Raw genomic sequence first — 22,909 nt, 5'->3', positions numbered from 1 at the left:
AGGTTCCTCCTTCCCTCTCCCCTCTCATCCTTTCCCCTCACCATGGGAGCCCAACCATTCTTCTTCCCCAAGAGGCCAGGCCGCCCAACCAATCACCTGAAGCATCAGGTCCCTTTTACATACCAATGAATCAATCGCTGGTATTTATTCAGCACTTACTAGGTGCAGAGCACTGTACTAAGCGCTTAGGAGAATGTATCACGACAGAATTAGCAGACATGCTATAAAATAAAAATGGGGCCTCCCTGAAGAGGGTGCGGGGAAGAGCCCATTACTTTAGACTGTGAGCCCGTCATTGGGCAGGGATTGTCTCTATCTGGTACCGAATTGCACATTCCAAGTGCATAGTACAGTGCTCTACACCCAATAATGATGATAGAAAGAAGAAGGAAGAAGGCACTCAATAACGATTGAAAGAATGAAAGAGGGCTCACCCGAGGCCTATTCATTCATTCATTCATTCATTCAATAGTATTTATTGAGCGCTTACAATTGAGCACTTCCCATCCCCTCAGCACTGCTCTGCTCAACTGTATATATTTACATTACCCTATTTATTTTGTTAATGAAATGTACACTGCCTTGATTCTATTTCGTTGCCATTGTTTTTACGAGATGTTTTTCCCCTCGACTCTATTTATTGCCATTGTTATCTGTCTGTCTCCCCCGATTAGACTTGTAAGCCCGTCAAAGGGCAGGGACTGTATCTGTTGGCGACTTGTTCATTCCAAGCGCTTAGTACAGTGCTCTGCACATAGTAAGCGCTCAATAAATACTATTGAATGAATTAATATGTGCAGAGCACTGTACTAAGCGCTTGGAATGGACAAGTCGGCAAGAGATAGAGGAAAGCCAGGGAGCCCGAGGAGGAGGAGGTATGCCAGATTTGGGTGTCTCCAGGTGAGGTGCCCCAGACTTGGGGTGACTGAGGCCTCCTAATGGAGGGCGAAGCATAGGGCGAAGTATTAGTGCCAACGAAAAACCTCAAGACAGCAGTCCTTTCTCTGCAGCGAGAGAGGAGGAATCCTGCTGCAGTACTAAAGACGACACCCACGGGCCGGCTCCGAGCGCTTCGCAGAGCCCCAAAGCCCGAGGGCGCGCGTCCTCACGTGCTCCCCGAGCAGGGCGGGGCCTGGCTCTTCCCGGACGCCTCCCTCCTCTGGAGGGGAGCCGGGCCTGGCTCTTCCGTGCATCCTCCCTCCCCCTGGCGGCGCGCCTGCGCAGAGCGGCGCTCCGGGGCGGAGCGCATGCGCGCTGGCGGGGGCCGGGCCGCGGCGGGGCCGGTCCTGCTGCCGTCGGGGCTGGCCATGGGGCGGCCGGCGGCCGGCGGGAGGAGCCGCGGGCCTGGGGGCCATGTAGACCCCCGCGGGAGGGCATCCGCCCGGTGACAGGCCACGGTGAGTGACCCCACTGACCCCACTCATTGACCCTATTTCGAATGGACCCAATGGGCAGCACCTTGATTGACTCCGAAAGGCTCTCTTGAAATGCAAAAGCATGGGGGCAGATTCCAGGTGGACCTGGAAGCTGCAGTTTGGGTACAGGTTCTTATCCCTGTCGCCTCCTCCTTCGGTCCTATTTACTGAGCGCTCGCTGTGTGCCGAGCCTACCGCCCCTCTGGACTGGAAGCTCTTTATGGGCAAGAAACGTGTCTGCTCATTCTGTAGTATTAATAATTGCGGTATCTGTTAAGCGCTTGCCAGGTGCCAGGCACTGGACTAAGCGCTGGTGATTGTGGTATTTGTTAAGGGCTTCCTACATGTCAGGGACTGTACTAACCTTTGGGTAATGGTATTTGTTAAGCTCCTGCAAGATGCCAGGCACTGTACCAAGCGCTGGGTAATTGTGGTATTTGTTAAGCGCTTGCTAGGTGCCAGGCACTGTACCAACCGCTGGGTAAATGTGGTATCTGCTAAGCGCTTGCTAGATGCCAGGCACTGTACTAAGCACTGGGTAATTGTGGTATGTGTTAAGCGCTTCCTAGATGCCAGACACTGTACTAAGCGCTGGGTAATTGTGGTATTTGTTCGGTGCTTCCTATATGCCAGGCACTGTACTAAGCGCTGATTACTCACGGCCCTGTTCAAAACGCTGGATAATTGTTGTATCTGTTAAGCGCTTACTATAGGCCTGACACTGTACTAAGCGATGGGGTGGATGCAAGCAAATCGGGTTGGACCTGGTCCCTGTGCCACCTGGGGCTCCCAGTCTCAATCCCCATTTTACAAATGAGGGCATAGAGGCCCTGAGAAGTGAAGTGATTTGCCCAGGGTCACACAGCAGGAGAAGTCGGGATTAGAACCCATGACCTTCTGACTCCTAGGCCCGTGCTCTATGTATTACGCCATATGCTTCTCGGACGTATGTATTATGCCATATGCTTACTGTGTGCACAGCACTGTACTGAGCGTTTGGAAGAGCACAGTACAACAATGGATACGTTCCCACCCCACCACAACGAGCTCACTGTCGAGAGTATTTTACCCTCTCAAGCGCTTAGTCCAGTGCTCTGTATATAGTAAGCGTTCAATAAATATGATTAAATGATTGACCCGGGGTGGGGCTTCTCTCTCCCCACCCCCCCACTGCACTTTGCCCCCTCAGGCCATTGCCTCGTCCTCCCCCCAGGACTAGGGAGTGGCTCGTTTGGGGGCTGGGCGAAGTCCTTTTTTTGGACACCTTTCACCCCCCTCGTCACGGCTGTCTTCAAGTGATCCTTGTGAACAGCTTTACCCCGCCCCCCCCGCCCCCCCCCCCCAGGTAGTTTGAGGGTTTAAGAAGGATTTGGGGGATTTTAGGATTGACGAATAAACCCTTCGGGGACCTCAATTCCCGTGGGAGAGCTCTAGTTGGGAACGATAACTCCATATCGCATGATTTTAGGCAGCAGTAATAATGGTGGAATTTGTTGAGAGCTTATTATGTTCCAGGCACTGTACTAAACGCAGGGATGGATACCAGCAAATCCTGTTGGACACACTCTGTGCCCCCCGTGGGGCTCACAGTCTCGATGTCCATTTTACAGATGAGGTAACTGAGACCCAGTGAAATGACCTGCCCAAAGTAACACAGCAGACAAGTGGCAGAGATGGGATTAATATTAACAATAATAATTATGATATTTGTTAAGGGCTTACTATTAGCCAAGCACTTACTATTTACAGACTGGGGCAGATACAAGGTAATCAGGTTGTCCCACGTGGGGCTCACAGTCCTCAGCCCCCTTTTACAGATGAGGTAACTGAGGCTCAGAGAAGTGAAGTGACTTGTCAAAGGTCACACAGCAGAAAAGTGGCGGAATCGGAATTAGAGCCCACGTCCTCTGACTCCCTACCCCGGGCTCTTGCCACTAAGCCACACCGATTGTAACCCATGATCTTCTGACTCCCAAGCTCGTGCTCTGACCACTATGCTATGTAGCCTTAATGAATAATAATAATAATAGTAATGATGGTATTTGTTAAGCACTTGCTATGTGTCAAGCACTGGGGGGATTTTCCCCTCTTGGAATGCAACTGCCCGGACCTCCAGGGGTGTCTTTCATAGCTAAAAGATTTGGGGAGGAGCCCTCCAGGAATAATGCATGCCCGCCCAACCGCTCCCTCTCCCCATATACCCGGACAGATTAGACATTTGACAAGGGAGGGTGTACCCTGCCCTGTTGCCGATCCAGTTACAGCCTTTGCATTCATTTTTTATTTGCATAAGATGTAACTGGAGGAGAGTTTATTATGGCAGGTGGCAAAGCCGGCTCTTTGAAAGATGCCGGGGTGGGCCTTCTTTGAACTGTGGTTTTTCCCACTTCCCTGAGGTGGAAAAAGGTTCCCAGAAGAAGTTATGCAATAGTTTAGTTTCGCTGGGTGAAAATCTTCTCCCTGTTTTGTATCCTGTGAGAAAAGTTTAACTTAATTTCTTAAGAACATTCATTCATTCATTCAGTAGTATTTATCCAGCCAGCGCTTACTACGTGCAGAGCACTGGACTAAGCACTTGGAATGAACAATTTGGCAACAGATAGACCATCCCTGCCCAATGCTAGGCGCACAGTCTAAACAGGGGAGACAGACAGCAAAGCAAAATTGAACAACGAAAACAAGACAACATCAAAATAAATCCTGCCTCTGCCACTTGTCAGCGGTGTGACTGTGGGCAAGTCACTTAATTTCTCTTTGCCTCAGTTACCTCATCTGTAAAATGGGGATTAAGACTGTGAGCCTCATGTGGGACAACCTGATTACCCTGTATACCCCAGTGCTTAGAACAGTGCTCTGCACATAGTAAGCGCTTAACAAATACCAACATTATTGTTATTATTATAAATAGAATCATGGGGACATACACCTCATTAACAAAATAAAAAGAGTAATAAATAATATATGCAAACGAGCACAGTGCTGAGGGGAGGGGAAGGGGAAGAGCAGAGGGTGGGGGGGAAGGGAAGGGGAGGGGGAGCAGAGGGAAAGGGGGGGCTCAGTCTCGGAAGGCCTCCTGGAGGAGGTGAGCTTGTGTCCTGATTTCACAAATCTTGCATTGGGTTTAATTAACTCATCTCTGTCTCTTTCATTGAGTGGTAGTAATGGTATTTACTGAGCACCTACCAAATCCAAGTGCTGTTCTAATAGCCATAATTGGGGTATTTGTCAAGAATTTACTATATGACAAGCACTATACTAAGCTCTGGGGAAGACACAAGATCACCAGGTCCCACATGGGGCCCACAGTCGAAGTAGAAGGGAGAACAGGAATTGAATCCCCATTTTGCAGATGAGGGAACTGAGGCACACAGAAATTGGCTTGCTCAACATGATAGGTGGCGGAGCCTGGATTAGAACCTGTGCCTCTGAGTTCCAGGTCCCAGCTCATTCCACTAGGCTACATGACGAATCTGTAAGTGCTAGGTGTAACAGTTGGGTTGAAATGACTCGGAGAGTTGGAAATCAATCTGGGAAGGCTTGCTGGAAGAGGTGGGATTTTTGGAGGCCTCTGACTCTAGAGGGAGATTTGGGTCTGTGAGACTTGGGGGAGGGAGTTCCAAGCTAGGGGAACAATGTGAGCAAAAGGATGGAAACGGGGGTGTCCAGAGTGAGGTAGAGTTAGGTGAGTTTAGGAGAAGCTGGTTAAAAAAAAAAGACCTTTTCCTTGGGGTTTTCATGGGAGCTTATGTTTGGGTGAACCCCAAATATGGCTGCATATGGTTCATGTGTGATCTCAGCACTATGACTTGGGTAGAAGTAGGAGAGAATAGGTAGGACAAAACATTTCACCTTTGGGAAACACTTTTGGAAACTGGGCATTTTGAAACTTTTGCTAGATTTTTAAGATTTATCTGTGGGCAATTCAGTATTTAAGAATTTAAGGCTAGGTTTGGATGTTTTGCACAGAGTCTGAAGAGACGGAATTATTATAGGTAAAAATGAAAGAATTGTTCAGCATGCTAACGATAAATGCAAAACTCAGTCTTGAAAATTAATCAGCTCTCTTTCTCTATCTCTGTCTTTGCACCAGCAGACACACACATACACACAATTTAGATACTAATCATTTCAGACCACAGATCGCAAACAGTGCTGTATTTTTAACTTGCTACAATGGCTCCTTTGATGGCAAATTACTCAGTGCCCCTAGGACTTCGAAGTTAGTAATTATGGAGCTGCACCGGCCACCCAAATCTTATCTATGCACAAGACTATACAACGTTGAATAGGCGCATTTCACTTATATTTTTAAATTGGAGGAAAAAGTTGTACTCTAATGCTAGAATCAAATCCCAGTGGTGATTTTCCTTCCGTGGCAAAGGCAGTATCCCGAGGTTTGCTTCTTTTCCCCCTAGGACAATTATATTTCCGGTTGGCTCCAGTTCTCAAGAACATCTTGGAAATATCTTTTTGTTGTTTGTTGTTGGTCTGAAACACTTTCCTTTGAAATTCAACAACACTTTCAAACAGTTCATGGAAAAAAGGTTACAGAGGATTGCCCAGTCCCTGGAAATCTACTCTCTGATGGACCTTCATGTTGCCCGTCTGGTTTTGTTTTCCAGACATTTGAAATTCTGCTGGATTTCTTCATCTTCTTGGCAGCAGTTCTTGTTCTAGCCATAGCGACAAAGCTGATTTTAGTTTCTTTTTCAGGATCAGACCCTTTTAAAGATTCACCCTCCTCCTAAAAATGCCTCCCATAAATCTCTCCAGGCTTTTTTTTCCCCCAGAATCCCTCTTTGTCTCCAGGCAGTTTTATCCAGAAACCCCCCTTGTGCCCTGAGAAGAGAAATATATAGTTGTTCGCAGCAGGAAAGGAATATGCCCAAGCCGACTGGCACTGAAGTGAACTGGCAACTTGGGCAGGTTTGGAGTCCCCATTAACTATTTGCCACAAACTCAATGGCCTCAACTAAGTTGGCTAGCCCGTCCCCAATTTCCCTTCTTTCCTAGCTGGAGCAACTCTGAAACGAATCTGGTGTTTCATAGTGTCTTGAATGGACAGGGTCTGGCCATAGGATTGTTGTGACCCTCTCGCGTGACATCCAGCCAAGGGACCGGGGGTCTCCCAGGAAGCCATCTGTGCTTGAGGGTGTTGTCTGGGTGGGCTGCCTGGGCCTTCCGTACATGGCTTTGCCTCCACCTGGAAGTGAGACCAGTTCTACCTGGGCTTCCGCTGGCTTTCTTGGGATTCAGCCAAAGTCTGCTCGGGACTCCCAAGATTTCAGCCCTCTCCTGTAACTGCACTTATAATTTTTATGAGCAGTGAAAGAGAGGTATTGGAAGTGTGAGGTACTGTCTTGGGTACATGGAGGGAAAAATGGACAGAAGTGTGGAGAGGGCACTGGCCTTTGGTAGCAGCTTACTGGTACCCAAGTCGCACTACCAGAACTCCATCTCTTCTGTCGTGTTGCACCTTTTGCAACAGGAACCTAACCCAAATCATCTATTCATCCTTGATAACGTTTGGAAATGGGCAGAGTTAGGTTTAAACGGTTTGCTGTCCCCACCAATAAGTCACTCACCCACCTTCACCCCCTTATTCTCCTCAGACTTCAAAGTATAGTGCTTCTCAAAGCACGAAAAGTGGCTGAGATGGTTGAGAAGGTGGGTGGAGGGCTCCAAGAATGTTTCCTGCATTTCTGGGAACTAAAATGTTCCAGTGAGGCTTGATCATGTAACATGCAGCTGCTAATAGCCTAGAGTTGTTTTTGAAGGCTACATTTGCAGATGCTGTTTTTCGTAATAGTTTAAAAAAAAAAATCAGTGCTGTCATGAATCTGAATCAGTTTAAGAGGAAGTTAGAGATCTGCTATCATGTAATTAAATTAGATTAAAAATAACTTTGGGATTAAATGCAGTTTAGTCCTCTAATATGAACCATTGTTTTAACACAATCTTGAAGTCTTATGAAGTGTTTTTTTTTCTTATGTTACTTGTTAAAAAAAATTTTGGTATTTGTAAAGTGCTTACTATGTGCCAAGCACTGTTCTAAGCCCTGGGGTAGTTGCAGGGTAATCAGATTGTCCCACATGGGACTCACAGTCTTAAACCCCATTTTATAGATGAAGTAATTGAGGCACAGAGAAGTTAAGTGACTTGCCCAAGGCCACACATCAGACAAGTGGCAGATCTCAAATTAGAACTCAGGGCCTTCTGACCACCAGGCCTGCGCTCTATCCACCAGGTCAGACTTGTGTCTTATACCTAATGGAATTAGGTTCCTGAAATCAGCACTATTTTGATTTTTTTTTTTTTAAAGCAGAGACTAATAGAGCTTCTGGGTAATAGATTAGGGATACCTGTGAAGGCAATCAGTAGAATGTTTTTCTAAAGCCCTACCCACTTCTAACACTTTTAACACTTCTTTCCAATGAACTAGACTCCGATTTAGGGGCAATTGGAAGAAGATCTGTAATCTGCTTAAATTATGTGCACATTTTCATTTGCCTAATATCATCATTTAATTAAATTAGCTGTTACCTAAAATTAACTTTTAGGTATAAAAAAGTGAAGGTCTATTCGATAAGGATCAAAATGACCAAAGTAGATTTTTTTTTGCTAACAGCTGCATCAGAACATTAATTTATTCATTTTGGACAGGAAAAAGAAATGATTTTTTAAATAAATAAACATTGGTGCACCAAACCGAAAAATACAAATGGTGTGGTATTTATTTTGGCCTTTCTAAGCAGCATTAACAACAACCTGTGAGTGAAGTAGAAAACTGCAGCACTCTTGTTTGAACTGGCCCAAGCTCCCAAGTAGACAAGCCCGTCTCGATTTTTAATAGGCAAGTGGGCTGACCGCCTCAACGGCCCACGGCGTGAAAAAGTCTTGAGATTTTTACCCTCCTGTACATCTAAATCTGGAGATGCAGTAACCAAATCAGAGGGTGGTCATGCGACTCTATGGACAATGAATCATGTTAGCGCTCTGCAGGAAAATCGAGAGTTGCGGATTCATCTGTGGGTTGGAATATTTTGGGGAAACTTAGCACTCATCCAGCTAGTGAAAGAGTAAGCATATTTATACCATTTTAAAAGTGTCATTTCCACCCTGTAATAATAATACATATTTCATTGTTTTTTTCCAGGCCGTAGCATGTGTAAATGCATAGGCATTATGCAGTACTGTGCTACATGGGGAGAGTGTGTGGGGGCGCTACCTGTTCCTTATTCCATGTCAGAAGCCTGCTCTGGGAAAGGCACAGGATTCCCAAAGCAGAGTTGTTCTAAACTAGGGATTGGAACACATCAGGAGAGCTAGGTGACAGAGGCCTAACATCATCTTTTGGTACATGGTTTGGGTATGGGTTCTCTGAGGTCCAAGCTCATTGTGGGCAGGGAATGTGTCTGTTTATGATATAGTACTCTCCCAAGTGCTTAGTATAGTGCTGAGCACACAGTAAATACCATTGAATGAGTGAATTCAGGGTCCCAGGATTCTGGTCAGGGAGGGTAGTAGCTGAGACCAACAGAAATGTGTGTTTTTCACACCTGTAATACAACCCGGAGACCTTCTGTTCTGCCTGGTCCAGCACCCTTCAACTTTTGAGAAGTCATTACTAGTCATTTGGATGATGTTGCTTGACTTTGCCGCCTGCCTCTCTAGAGAATTCATCAGTCAGAATCCTCTTACCATAAGAGGCATCGAAAAACCGCCATGGGAGGGTATACAAAACTGGGGCCAAATGATGAAGATTCAAAATATTTAATGTTATGATGACTCGTGCCTTTCAGGACAAAGCAGCACAAAACCAAGAAGCAGTCAGAATGTCCTGGTAAATCCCCAAAGAGTAGGGAGCCGTTGGCAGAGAGGTGCTGGGATATTGTGGGAAAGTTCAGTCAAGTCAATAAGTTCTATTTATTCAGGGCTTACGGTCTTCCAAGTACTATACTAAGCGCTTGGGAGAATACAGTATTACAATTGTAGACACATTCCCTGCCCTCAGAGCTCTTAGTCTAGAGGGGGTGGCAGACATTAAATATTGGATATGTAAATAAGTGCCATGGGGCTGAGGGTCGGCTGAATAAGGGATTCACTTCCTATTGCGAGGGTGACACAGGAAGGAGAGTGAGTATGGGAAATGAGGGCTTAGTTGGGGGCCTCTTGGAGGAAATGGGATTTTAATAAGGCTTTGAAGTTGGGGAGTGTGATCATCTGTGGAGTGTGAAGGGGGAGGGACTTCCAGGCCAGAGAGAGGACGTGGGCAAGGGATCGGTGGGGAGATAGATGAGATTGAGGTACGGTGAGTAAATTGTGTTAGAGGAGTGGAGTGATCATCCTGGGTTGTAGCAGGAAATCAGTGAAGTAAGGAGAGGGAGAGGTGATTGGTTTAAAGCCAATGGTTTCTGCTTGATGTGGAGTTGGATGGGTAAGCACTGGAGTTTCTTGCAGCATGGGGAAACGTGGACTAAACGTTTCTTTAGAAAAATGATCTGGGCAGCAGAGTGAAGTATTGGCTGGAGACAAGAAGTAGGGAGGACAGCAAGGAGGCTGATGCTATAGTCAAGGTGGGATAGCATAAGTTCTTGGATCAATGAGGTAGCAGTTGAGTGGAGAGGGAAGGGCTGATTTTAGCAATGTGAGGGTAGAACTGACAGCATTTGATGACAAATGAAATATGTGGGTTACATGAGAGGGACCAGCCAAGGATAATGCTAAGGTTACAAGTCTCTTAGACAGGGAGGATGGTGATGTTGTCTACACTGATGGGGGAAGGTCACAGGGAGGACAGGGTTTGGGTGGAAAGATGAGGACTTCTGTTTTGGACATGTTAAGTTTGAGGTATCTGCAGGACATCCAAGTAGAGATGTCCTGAAAGCAAGTGGAAATATGAGATCACAAAGAAGGAGAAAAATCAGGGCCGGAGATGTTGATTGGAAAATCATCGGCATAAAGAGGGTAGTTGAACCCATGAGAGTCAAGCAAGTGGAGAACTCTCCAAGTTCAGGCTACTTTCCTCCCGTGGCAGTAGAGTAGCTTTTTAAGTGAGCTCACACCATGGTGTTCCTTCTTGGATGAGGTTGATCAAAGTTGGACAAAAGGAATATGTTGGCTGTCGACCTCCGAGGCATTTCATACCCTCCAAAGAATGAGTGACTCTCAGAGATGCCAGGAATAGCACCTTATCTAAATTGATGAGATAATGGATTTCTCCAGAAGGCTTAATTAGGGAAGGGCCGCAGCAGCAGCCCATTATTGCTGGTCCTTGGAGTGATCCCTCTAACTTCCAGAGGCAACATATAGTTTTGAGGGCTTGTGTTTGCCGAGCGCTACACTGAGATAAGCACCAAGAACTTGGGGGACTGATGGAGATTTGGTGTGCTGGTAATTGGGAGAGACCAGCAGAGACTAAGGACCTGAGACAGGTCTGCGAAGTTAGAGGTAAATTCTGAGACTGTACAGCAACCTAGCAAATTTATTTATTAGAGGCTAATAACAGGGTTAGTGCCGGAAGAGGCTTACTTGTCCCCGTCCGTGTAGCCCCAAGCTATAGGAACAAGGTTGAAGGAAGGCCAGAAAACACCAGTGGGGACACAAAACAAACACCTCTGCAGTTTTCTGGCAATTTTTTTTTTTACCTTCGTGTGTGTGGGAGGAGGTGCTCACTGGTCAAGGTCACTCCTTAGAGTGGTCTTGACTGAAAAGCCGACTGACCGTTATTACACCTCTGTCCGAGGATCAGGGAGGCCCAGTGGAAAGAGCAATCAGAGAGTCAGTCGTATTTATTGAGCGCTTACCATGTGCAGAGCACTGTACTAAGCTCTTGGAAAAGTATAGTACAACAACAAACACTTTCCCTACCCATAATGAGCTTACAGTTTAGAGGGGGAGACAGGCATTACTATAAAGAAATGACGGGTAAGGGCTATGGGGCTGGGAGGGGGGATGAATTAAGGGAGCTAGTCAGGGCGACGCAGAAGGAAGTGAGAGAAGAGGAAAGGAGGATGTAGTCAGGAAGGTCTCTTGGAGGAGATGTGCCTTTAATAAGGTTTTGAAGGAGGGGAGAGTAATTGTCTATCAGATAGGAGGGAGGGCATTCTAGGCCAGAGGCAGGACATAGGAGCACAGGTCTGGGAGTTGATGAGGACAAACCAAGGGCTCGGTTCAGCTTCAGGTCTCGACATCCTGGTTCACTAAGTGGATTTCTGGGTCCTCAATTGGATTTTATCAGCTTTGTATTGGGATATTGCAAGAACCGGTAATGAATACGTCTGTGATTAGATTTCTCCCTGACTCGGAAGAAAAGCCAGCATTCCGCATCTGCAGATGCTATTTTTGAATCTGAGTGTTCATCTGCAAACAGAATTCATTTCCAGTTAGTGGCTTGTATCTAGGTGGTACACGTTGACAGTTTGTGGCGTTTTTTTATTGTGTTGCTTTTTTTTGTTATGTCCTTAATGGGTAAAGGAAGCCAAAGATCTTTATATTAAGTTTTGTTCCAGAAATCTGGAGAGCCAATTTACCTGAAATACGTTAGACATCAGATACATAAATACAGTTATAAAATTCTGAGCAGCAGAGGAGGCTTGGTTGGAGGAGTCAGCCCTATCCTGGACGGCCTTATAATATAATAATGTTGGTATTTGTTAAGCGCTTACTATGTGCCGAGCACTGTTCTAAGTGCTGGGGTAGACACAGGGGAATCAGGTTGTCCCACGTGGGGCTCACAATCTTAATCCCCATTTTACAGATGAGGTAACTGAGGCACCGAGAAGTTAAGTGACTTGCCCAAAGTCACACAGCTGACAAGTGGCCGAGCGGGGATTCGAACCCATGACCTCTCCTGAGAGGACAGTGTCGTCCGAACTAGGGCAGGAAATTCTAAATACAGCATTCAGATGTCCCGGGCAGCCTAATGAATATTACGGCATTTGTGTTAGTGAATTGTTAAGTCTTAGGACATGAGGGAAGATAAAGGGCGATTGAGGTTTAGGCTTCCAGTGAAGCCTTGAGAGGCAGTGATAATGTGAGGCTTAGATTAGCCTGCGCTGCTTTGGATTGGGTAAGGTCAGCGAGTGACCCTTGAAAGTGTCCTCGTGATTAACTTGGGGCTGTGGTTTGTGACAGTGTGGATGTGAGCTGAGAATTGTATCGGCTACTGCCGTGCAGTATGGAACTGGTTGGTAGAAGGAAATGGGAATGTTAGACTCATCCATGAAATATTAATAATTAGATAAGCTCTTGGACTGCTTGGCAGGAGATCTTACTAGATTGCATACACAAAATATTTCTCAGGCTTAGTCATCTATAGTCTTTGTTTCCTTTTTCCTCTTGGTAAAAAAAAAATATAAATCTGATCAAGACTTTATTATTTGATGTTGGTTTTCTGCAATGTTTAGAAGGAAGAGTTTAACCCCCAAGACAGTTCCTATTCAACACTGACCTTAAGCACATATCTCTTTGGCCCATTCCTGCCCTCCTGAGATCACCTTAGCAACACCTGACCCTTCCATCGACCTGCACTCAACCCTGACCTTTAACCCAGTCCTCATGCCAACTTTCCCAACTCGGATGTCAACACCACCATCCTCTCTGAACCAGAAGCCTGTTACCTTATTTTTTTTAATGGCATTTATTAAGCACTTACTGTGTGCCAGGTATTCTAAGCACTGGGGTAGGTACAAGTTAATCAGTTTGGACACAGTCCCTGTCCCACATGAGGCTCACAGTCTTAATCCCGTTTTACAGAGGAGTTAACTGAGGCATGGAGAAATGAAGTGACTTGCCCAAGATCACATAGCAGACAAGTGGCAGAGCTGGAACTAGAACCCAGGTCCTTCTGACTCCTAGGGCCGTGCTCTATCCATGAGGCCACTCTGCTTTTCTGGTGTCATCCTTGACTCTTCATCGTCGGTCATCTCTCCCATTCAATCTGCTGCCAAATCCTGTGGGTTCTTCCCACACAACAACTCCCAGGTCCCATCCCTTCTTCTCCCCCCAGATTGCTACTACCCTGGTACAAGCTCTGGTCTTCCATGGCTAGACCCTGGCATTAGTCTTTCTCACTGGTTTTCCAACTACCAGCCTCTCCCCACTCTGGTCTTTACTACATGCTGCTGCCCAGCTCATCTTCTTGAACCTTCACTTGATCTACATCTCTTTTATCCTCTAAATCCTCCACTGGCTTCCCATCTCCCCCAACATCACACAGAATGAAGTAGATGTTCAGTAAATAGTATTTATTGATTTTTAACGTCAAGAACGCAAATACTGGCTTTCAAATAAGAGTCATGGGCTTTGGATGAGGGGAGGTGGTTGAGGACCGTGGTGAGAAGCAGCATGACCTAGTGGAAAGAACCCAGGTCTGGGAGTGAGAGGGCCTGGGTTCTAATCCTGGCTCGGTCACTTGTCTGCTGTGTGACCTTGGGTAAGTTACATAACTTCTCTGTACCTCAGTTTCCTCATCTGTAAAATAGAGATTAAATCAACTCCCTCTTCGTAGACTGTAAGCGCCATAGGACTGTATCCAACCTGAATGTCTTGTATCTACCCTAATGCTTTGAACAGTGCTTGGCCCATACTAAGCGCTTAACAAATACCATAGCTATTAAGCATCAAGATGGCTTCACAAGCGGCTTCAAGACTCTCCACCGACTTGTCCCCCCAGCCCACCTCTTCTTCTCCAACCTGTTTTCTTCATTCCTCTCCTACTAACCTAACTACCTTGCTTTTGACTCTCTTGCCTCCATCCCCAAATTCACGCCGTTCCCCCACTTCCATCGCAACCCTCTCCCCGAATCCGACAGTCCCACGCCCCTCCCTATATTCCAAGTCTTCTTGAAATCCCTCCTCTTCCAACAAGTCTTCCTAGATTAATTCCCAGCACCCCAAATCATAAGCCCATCAGCCATCTCTAGCTTGTATCTACTTATTTAGAGTCTTCCTTGGCACTTTTTTTTTCATGTTTATTCAGTTGTGATTTCAGTCATTCATTGGATCGTTGGTAAATATTTTCATGGCTATCTTGTATATAACTATAACTGTATAACTATATATGCCTATCTTGTATATAACTATAACTACTCGTGGCCACGGTACACAGCCCTGCCTTGTTTTGTACTTCTTAATTGTTTAGTAGGGTGCATAGCACACAGTGAGAGCTCACTGAATGCCACTAATGCTACTTGTGTCTCCCATCAGTCAACCAGTGGTATTTACTGAGCGCTTACTAAAGTGCAGAGCACTGTACTAAGTGCTTGGAAGAGTACTATACAAGAGAATTAGCAGACTTGTTCTCTGCCCATAACGAGTTTATGGGCCTCATATCCTGAAAATCCTTAATGCCACTACATGTGCAACATTTTCCCCCCGGAACCAGTGGAAAGACCCACTGGCTTACAGATGCGGAACCAGCCCAAAATAGGCAGAAATAGGAAAGGACTCTTTACAGTGGCCACTTTGGGGGACCCATTTGCTGTCCGTGGCCTCCCACCCACTTCTCCCTCGGGCCTGGGAGATTAGTCTGGGGCAAAGTCGAAGCAACAGGCCCCACAGAAAGCCACACCTATAACTTCCTTCCTTTAATTTTGTTCCCTGTTCTGTTTAAATGATGGGAAAGAAGACTGGGCAGAGGGAAGGTGTAGATTGCAAGCTCCTTGAAGGCAGGAAACATGTATCTTGCTACTCTCCCAAACTCTAAAGTGGATACATAGCACCAAATCGACGCTCAGTAAATAGCATCGGTGGATTTTATCACAGAGACCCAAATACCAGTTTACCGATAAGAGTCATGGACGATGGATGAAGGAAGAAGGGATATTCAGGAACTTGGTAAGAAGCATTTTGGCCTGGTCACTATATAGGTTCAGAAGCCTTCCTATTTACTGTGATATTGTACTCTACCAAGCACTTAGTACAGTGCTTTGCATGCAGTTAAGCGCTCAATAAATATGCTTGATGAATGAATGAATAAATGAATGCCAAACGGAGGGATTCTTGGCCCACTAGAAAGCTTATACCAAAATAGTTCTTGGGTTTGAAGGTGCTCGGATGAATCAAAAATTCAAATTTGAAATTTGAAGCACATCTCCTGATCCTTTTAATTTACACCACTTCCTTTGTTTTTAAAGGTGACAGCGTTTTCCTAACTCTCGTGCTCCCTTGTTCCCCATGGAGATGGAACAAGGGAAAGTCAGGATGAGTAAGGACCCAAGCTCGGAATCGGCTTCTTACCACTGCTCCGTGTGTCATGGAGGTGAGGACTGGAACCCTATCCGCGGTCGGGCTAAGTCTCGCAGCCTGTCTGCCTCACCGGCCTTAGGAAGCACCAAGGAATTCAGGTAGGATATGAACACCTTTCCAGAGAGAAGCGGCTCTCTTGCCTTATCTAGATTGTTTCATTTGATTTATTAAAAATTCTTCCAGGCTCGCTGTCGGAAGCACAAGTGTACGTCAAGAGAATCCCAGAGTCAAACATCTCCTAAATCCCCCTGAAATCTGTAGACGGAGTCTAACGTGATCTCTTTCAGGATAGAACTTCCAAAATGTTGGGGTAGCCGGTGGGCACAGTTCCTATGGTGAGTTTTGGAAAACCCTGGTAACAAATGGTCTTTGTTTTGGGTCCTAGGTCCCTCGTCTGCCCTCTGCACTCTGCCCCTGCCCCCATAGGGCATTGGCTTGTTTGGAGCTGCCAAGAGGAGAGTTGGACATGGGGGGAAATGGGGACACTGAGGTCGGCGACTGAGCCCGGGGAGGGCAAAGGGAGAGCTGTAGGGAAGCGGAAAAGCAGTTGTCAGGGGACAGAGATGAGGTACTGGGTCAGTTGGCCGGCCCCAGAATTACATGTGCAGTGCGGGCCGTTCTGATCTTCTTCCCTGCAGCTGGGTGAACTCAGGCTTCCCTCCTAGCCATTTCTGGCTTTGACTTCCCTGTCCAGTACTTGCTGTCACACAATAGCTTTGGAATCAATCAAAATTATTGAGCGCTTACTATGTGCAGAGCACTGCACTAAGTGCTTGGGAAAGTATAGTATAGCAGAGGTGGTAGGTACGTTCCCTGCCCACAACGAGCTCGCAGCCTTCTTGTGAAAGAGGCCAAGGGCAAGTCAGGCCAAGTGGTACTGAGGGCACTTTTGAATAGGCCAATTTCCAAGACTTTCGAAAGCCATCAGTCTCGCTCTGTGGCCAAGAGCTGCCTTCAGAATAGGTCACCGAAACGTCGCCAGAATCAGGAGTGAGGATGTGGAAGTCAGCGATGCTCTGCAACCGAAGAGGAGGGAACCTTTCTGTGGGTGGGGCTGTCTGAAAGTTTAAACCATCAAGAGCAGACTCACCGAGGGAAGCGGAGGGAACTGGTCTGTGTCCAGTTTCTGCTTTTCAGTCCTCCTGGGGAAGACTTTCAGGAGTCATTGTTTGGCATATAAATAGAGCTAGCTATTCATGAAAGGTTGGCTGTCGAAAACTTGATCACCTCTCCTTTTCTGTATTGGAAATGAACTGCCAGTTGGCCAAACTTTGTCTGTGGGGAAGAGTATTTTATTCTCGGGTGTACGTTAAAGGAAATTTTTTATCATTCAGAGTTTACCAGCTGTGGCTTGCTTCCTTCAACTCCTCTCTCTTTGTATTTTGCCCAGCTGTGCTGGTTCCCCAAGTTTTATTGCATTTGCCGACTGCTCTTCTGGTCCCCAAGCCACTGCCAGTATCAGTCCATGCTCTCTCTTTCTGAGAGGAGCTTTGTGGAATGGTGAACAATTTTCTATCGCCACCTCCTTTGAAATAAGAATTTGTGGTGCCAGCCACCCATTTCTTGGTTTGGGTAATGCAGATCATGAAATCAAAATGTTTCAGTGTTGATGAGAGAGCAAGATGCAGAGTGAAGATTGGAATGTTGGAATGCAAAATAGTCCGCCTTTATTTTACAGATCGTACAGTCATGTATGGTTGGACCCATGAGATGGATTTAGAACCACTGAAGCAAGTGTAGCGTCGAAATCTATCGAATGTCTTTTGAAGACATTAAGGAGTTTCATTTATCCTCCGAATTCCTAATTAATAGTATGTGACTGATTTTGTGTTGTGAAACTAAGCCAAGTGCCTTGGAGGGTAGTTCAGAAATCCATGCTTGCCATTGTTTGACCCAAGGAAGAAGAATAATAATGATGACTGTGGTATTTGTTAAGTGCTTACTATGTGCCAAGCACTGTACTAAGTGCTGGGTTGGATGCAAGCAAATTGGGTTGGACACAGTCCCTGACCCACATGGGGCTCACAGTCTCAATTCCCATTTTACAGATGAGGTAACCTAGGACCAGTGAAGTGACCTGCCCAGGGTCATACAGCAGACAAGGGGTGGAGCCAGGATTAGAACACAGGTCCTTCCGACTCCCAGGCCTGTGCTCTATCCACTAGGCCACACTGCTTTAACACTTAGAACATACAGTGCTTGGCACTTAGTAAGCGCTTAACAAATATCATCATCATCATTATTATTATTAATATTGCTAAGGAATGAATCCTTGGTCTCCACCGCCAGCACTTGGAACACCTGTGCCCCAGCTGAGTGGAGCTCTTGGCATTCTGGACCATAGGGCCCATGCCCTTGGTTTTATGGTCAAGTTTCTGGGCGGGGCTCTACTCTGTTTGCAGCTTTGTTTCTTGCCTAGACATCCATTACAGTAGCGGGCCTGCCTTCATGGGGACAAAAAGGGGGTAGGGCTGGGAAGTGGCAGGAAGGAGAAGGATAGGGGCAAGCAGGATGGGGCATCGGAGGGACAGGCGGATTTGGGAGAGATGGACGGGTCAGGCCTCTCTCGACTGTTTTCGGCCCTGCTCAAGCCTCACTGGGGAGCTGGGGGCAGTGACGCTGGAAATCCACTCCAGACAGCTCTGGGGACGGGAGCAGCAGCTTTGCCCCACAGCCGGGGTTCGGGGGGACATTGGCTTCCGTGATTGCTTGTGTCCAGAGATGGTCTCTTGCTGTTCGGAGGGCTTTTGGAACCTTCCGGCCACTTGCTAGCAGGGGTTTGCGGGGTTTCTTTCAATCAATCCTCATATCAGACAGATAATTGCTCTCCCCCACTTCAAAACCTTATTGAAGGCACATCTCCCCGAAGAAGCCTTCCCTGACTAAACCCTCCTCTCCTTTTCTCCCACTCCCTTCTGCGCCGCTCTTACTTGCTTCTTCATTCATCCTCCCTCCCATCCCCACAACACCTATATGTATAGATCTGTAATTTATTTATTATTATATTAATATCTCCCTCCCACTCTAGACTGTGAGCTCTTTGTGGGCAGGAATGAGTCAGTTTGTTGTTTTATTGTACTCTCCCCAACACTTAGTACAGTGCTTTGCACACAGTAAGTGCTCAGTAAATACAATTGAATGAATGAATCAATCAATCATTGATATTTACTGAGTGCTTAATCTGTGCAGAGCACTATATTAACTGCTTGGGAGAGTACAATACAACAGAATTAGCAGACACATTCCTGGCTCATACCAAGCTTGTCTTTCAGACTAGAATTAGCCAGGAAAGCACTCTGGGTCTGTGATGGCTGCTATCTTCATTTCATTATTAGCCTTCACAAATATGCTGAAAGGGAGCTAGTTCCTAGCTCTACTACCAGCTCTGCCACTTTTTTGTTTTGTGACTTTGGGCAAATCACTTCACTTCGGGGCCTCAGTCACCTCATCTGTAAATGGGGATTAAGACCGTGAGCCCCATGTGGGACAGGGACTGTATCCAACCTGATTAACTTCTATCTACCCAGATGCTTCACACAGTGCCTGCTGCATAGTAAGTGCTTAACAAATACCATTTTTAAAAAAAGGGGTGCCAGCTGGAAGTACAGTTGGATTTCCTGAAAGAAAACTCACCCAAATGCTCTGGGATATGCCGAACCTGCCAAATTGTTGTTGTTGTTATTAGTAGTATTATATTTAATAAGCACTTCCTATGTGTCAAGTACTGTTCTAAGCACTTGAGTCAATACCAGTTAATCAGGTTGGTCACAGGCCCTGTCCCATATGTGGCACATGGTTTAAGTAAGAGGGAGAACAGACATAAAATCCCCACTTGATAAAGAAAAGAAAAGGGAACTGACTTGCCCAAGGTCACACAGCAGATCCAGGAACAGAACCCAGGTCCTGCCGACTCCCAGGCCCTTGCTCTAACAACCAGGCATCACTGCTTCTCCGTTTGTGTTTCTATAATTCATCCCCAGATGAGCATGTCCTTTAGGGAACGTTGCAGCAACCCAGAGGGACAAGTGCAAGGCACCCAAGTACAGGGCTGGTGCCTGTGCCTGCTGAAAATTACATTTCGTATGAAGTCACAGCTTTGCTCATTCAGTTCAGTCCCTGGAAAACAATGCACTTCCTGTTCACCTCTTTTATTTTTTCAAACGGCCTTCTCTCTGAAACTAACTTCTTCAGATTTTCTTATTAGTTTTCCTGAAATCAACAGACTGAATGTTGTTGTTGTTTTTTTCTCTCCACTAAAGGAGGACCCGCTCCCTGCATGGGCCAAGCCCAGTGACCACATTCGGACCGAAGGCCTGCATGCTGCAGAACCCCAAAAGTATCATGTAAGTGGTTTAGTGGGGAAGGGGGGAACGGGACACCTATATGGAATGGTCATGATTCGTTCACTATATGCAGTGAAGAGCAGTAGTATTTATTGAGTGTTCAGTCTGTGCGAAGCACTGTGTTAAGCTTTTGGGAGAGTACAAAAGTGAGTATAATTATGTAAAAGCGCGTGGGAATCCATCTCATAATCATTGTGGTATTTGTTAAGCATTTACTATGTGCCAAGCACTGTTCTAAGTACAAGGGTAGATATAAGGTCCCACATGGGGCTCACACTCTTATCTCCATTTTACAGATGAGGTAATGAGGCCCAGAGAAGTGAAATGACTTGCACAGCAGACTTGTGGCAGAGCCGGAATTAGAACCCACATCCCCTGACTCCCAGGCCCTTGCTCTTTCCATTAGGCCATGCTGCTTCCCAAGGTCTCAAGCCAAGGGACCCCTCACTTTCCCTCTGCGAAGCTCACATTCCCTGCTGCACAATGAAGAGGGGGGGATACAGGGAGGGAGACCAGTAGCTGGGGGCATAGGGAGAGTTGGGGAGAATAAGAGCTGAGAAGGGAGAAAAACTGAGGAAGTAAGGAGAGCAGTGGCGATGTTCCTCCAACGAAGTGTGATACCATTGTGGAAGGGCGTCGCCTGCCGGGCCACCATTTTACTGCTCCCAGTGGTCCAAGCAGTTCTGATATGAGTTCTACCACACCGTGTGACTTGGCTTCCAAAGAAACTCCGTTGAGTGCGATCTGAGTCCGGTCTGGGATCACTTCCTTACTTTGGAAAGGAACAAAGCCAAAATGGATGGATTCTGTGGGGAGCCAGTGCCGGGACCCATCAAATATCAAGCTAATCATTCAATTAATCAATTAACGGTATTTATTAAGCACTTACTGTGTGCAAAGCCGTGTAATAACAGTAGTAATAATAATTGTGGTATTTGTAAGCTCTTACTACATACCAGGCACTGCACTAAGCACTGGTATAGTTAGAAGATAATCAGGTTGGACACATAGGGCCACAGTCCCACATAGGGCTCACACTCTTAATCCCCATTTTACAGATGAGGGAACTGAGGCCTGGAGAAGTGAAGCGACTTGGCCAAGGTCACACAGCAGACAAGTGACGGGCCAGGGATAGAACTCAGATCCTCTGACTCCCAGGCCCTTACTCTCTCCACTAAGCCCCACTGCTTGCCACGTTGTACTAAGCACCTGGGAGAATTCAATACCCCAGAGTTGGTAGACACATTCCCTGCCCACAATGAGCCTACAGTCTAGAGGGGGAGATGGTCACCAAGCGGAAGGAAGGCTGCCTGGGAAGTCAGTGGGGCTCTAATCCCCATCCCAGGGAAACTTTGTATGGGGAGCAGTGTGGCCTAGTGGATAGAGCGCGGGCCTGGGAGTCAGTCATGGGTTCTGATCCTGGCTCTGCCACTTGTCTGCTGTCTGACCTTGGGTTAATCACTTGACTTCTCTATGCCTCTATTACCTCATCTGTAAAATGGGGATTGAGACTGTGAGCCCCATGTGGGACAGGGACAGTGTCCAACCTGACAACCCTGTATCTATCTACCACAGTGTGTGGCACATAGTAAGCAGTTAACAAATACCATAATTATTACTGTTATTAATTACATGCAGAAACACTCTAACATCCCCAGGACAACAGGAACCTTGTCCTCAGCCAGATTAAGACTCCAAGACATACTGAAAAGACATACATTCTTGCCTCATTCATTCATTTATTCGTTCAGTCGTATTTATTGAGCGCTACTTATGCAGAGCACTGTACTAGGTGCTTGGAAAGTACAATTTGGCAACAGAGGAGACAATCCCTGCCCACAATGGACTTGCCTTGTAAAATGCCATTGCAAAACTAGTCTTGGTGTGGTAATTTTCCGAGAAGGCAGGGGGTGCTTCCTCATTTTGGGGCAAGATGATCATTTCTGAAAAAAGAACAACAGAAGGAATTTCCTTATGTTTACCACTTGTGAACTTGAGGGAACTAAGAGAAAGTGTAGTATTTTTGTACTTGTTCCATTTTTATCATCGTGTCCTGCTGTGTGCCGGGCAAGTCACTTCACTTCTCTGTGTCTCAGTTTCTTCATTTGTAAAATAATAACGCTGGTATTTGTTAAGGGCTTACTATGTGCCGAGCACTGTTCTAAGCGCTGGGGTAGATACAGGATAATCAGGTTGTCCCACGGGAGGCTCACAGTCTTAATCCCCATTTTCCAGGTGGGGTACCTGAGGCACCAAGAAGTGAAGCGACTTGCCCAAAGTCACACAGCTGAGAGGTGGTGGAGCCAGGATTAAAACCCATGACCTCTTACTCCTATGGGCATGAAGATCGTGTGCCCCATGTGAGATATGGACCGTGTCTAACCTGACTAGCTTGTACCTATCCCAGCACTTAGTACGGTGCCTGACACATAGTGAGTGCTTAACAGATACCTAAAAAAAATTGGAAATCCATGACCAGTCTTGCGGTGACATCATTAGTACCCCTAGGATTAATATTTGACTGTCCTTTTGCTCATCAGTCCTCTCCTTTAGAGACTTTTTATCCTCTTAATCATTTGTTTTGACTGGAGTTGTTTCAAGGCACCTGAATTGGCTTCTTGAGGAGGGGCAGCTAGATTTGAGTGTGCTTTGATGACTTGGCTTGTAGGCATAAGTTAAGTAATTTTGCTCTTATCCCTGGGAAAGCACTTAAATTCCTCACTGCACACGTGCTAGCTGAAGATGGAGACAAAGACACGTGTCTGCAAAATCGTTATGAGTTCTACCAATGGGACTTTCATTCATTCATTCGATCGTATTTATTAATGCTTACTGTGTGCAGACACTGGTAGAGATGGTCTTGGAAAGGAATCGGGTTTTAAAAGAAAGGTATCTCGTTCT

The 22,909-nt window shown here is 46.3% G+C and overlaps 1 protein-coding gene across 4 annotated transcripts in view; it reads left to right on the top strand.

Annotated features, from left to right (window-relative positions):
* Nucleotides 1-22,909, top strand: part of NADK (NAD kinase) — a 36,006-nt gene that overhangs the window by 484 nt on the left and 12,613 nt on the right. The window contains exons 1-3 of one of the 4 annotated variants that reach the window (XM_029065413.2): nt 1,296-1,397; nt 15,554-15,763; nt 19,925-20,008. In XM_029065413.2, coding sequence (XP_028921246.1) covers nt 15,594-15,763; nt 19,925-20,008 — 254 coding nt within the window. In that variant the 5' untranslated portion in view covers nt 1,296-1,397; nt 15,554-15,593. Of the gene's footprint in view, nt 1-1,295; nt 1,398-15,553; nt 15,764-19,924; nt 20,009-22,909 lie in introns of those variants that run through there. The other 3 variants (XM_029065412.2, XM_039912046.1, XM_029065414.1) reach the window with 3 other exon arrangements.

Source organism: Ornithorhynchus anatinus, chromosome 5, assembly GCF_004115215.2.
Source record: "Ornithorhynchus anatinus isolate Pmale09 chromosome 5, mOrnAna1.pri.v4, whole genome shotgun sequence".
NCBI lineage: Eukaryota > Metazoa > Chordata > Mammalia > Monotremata > Ornithorhynchidae > Ornithorhynchus > Ornithorhynchus anatinus.
Note: the sequence above shows the minus strand (reverse complement) of the source record. Positions and strands in the feature narration are given on the sequence as shown.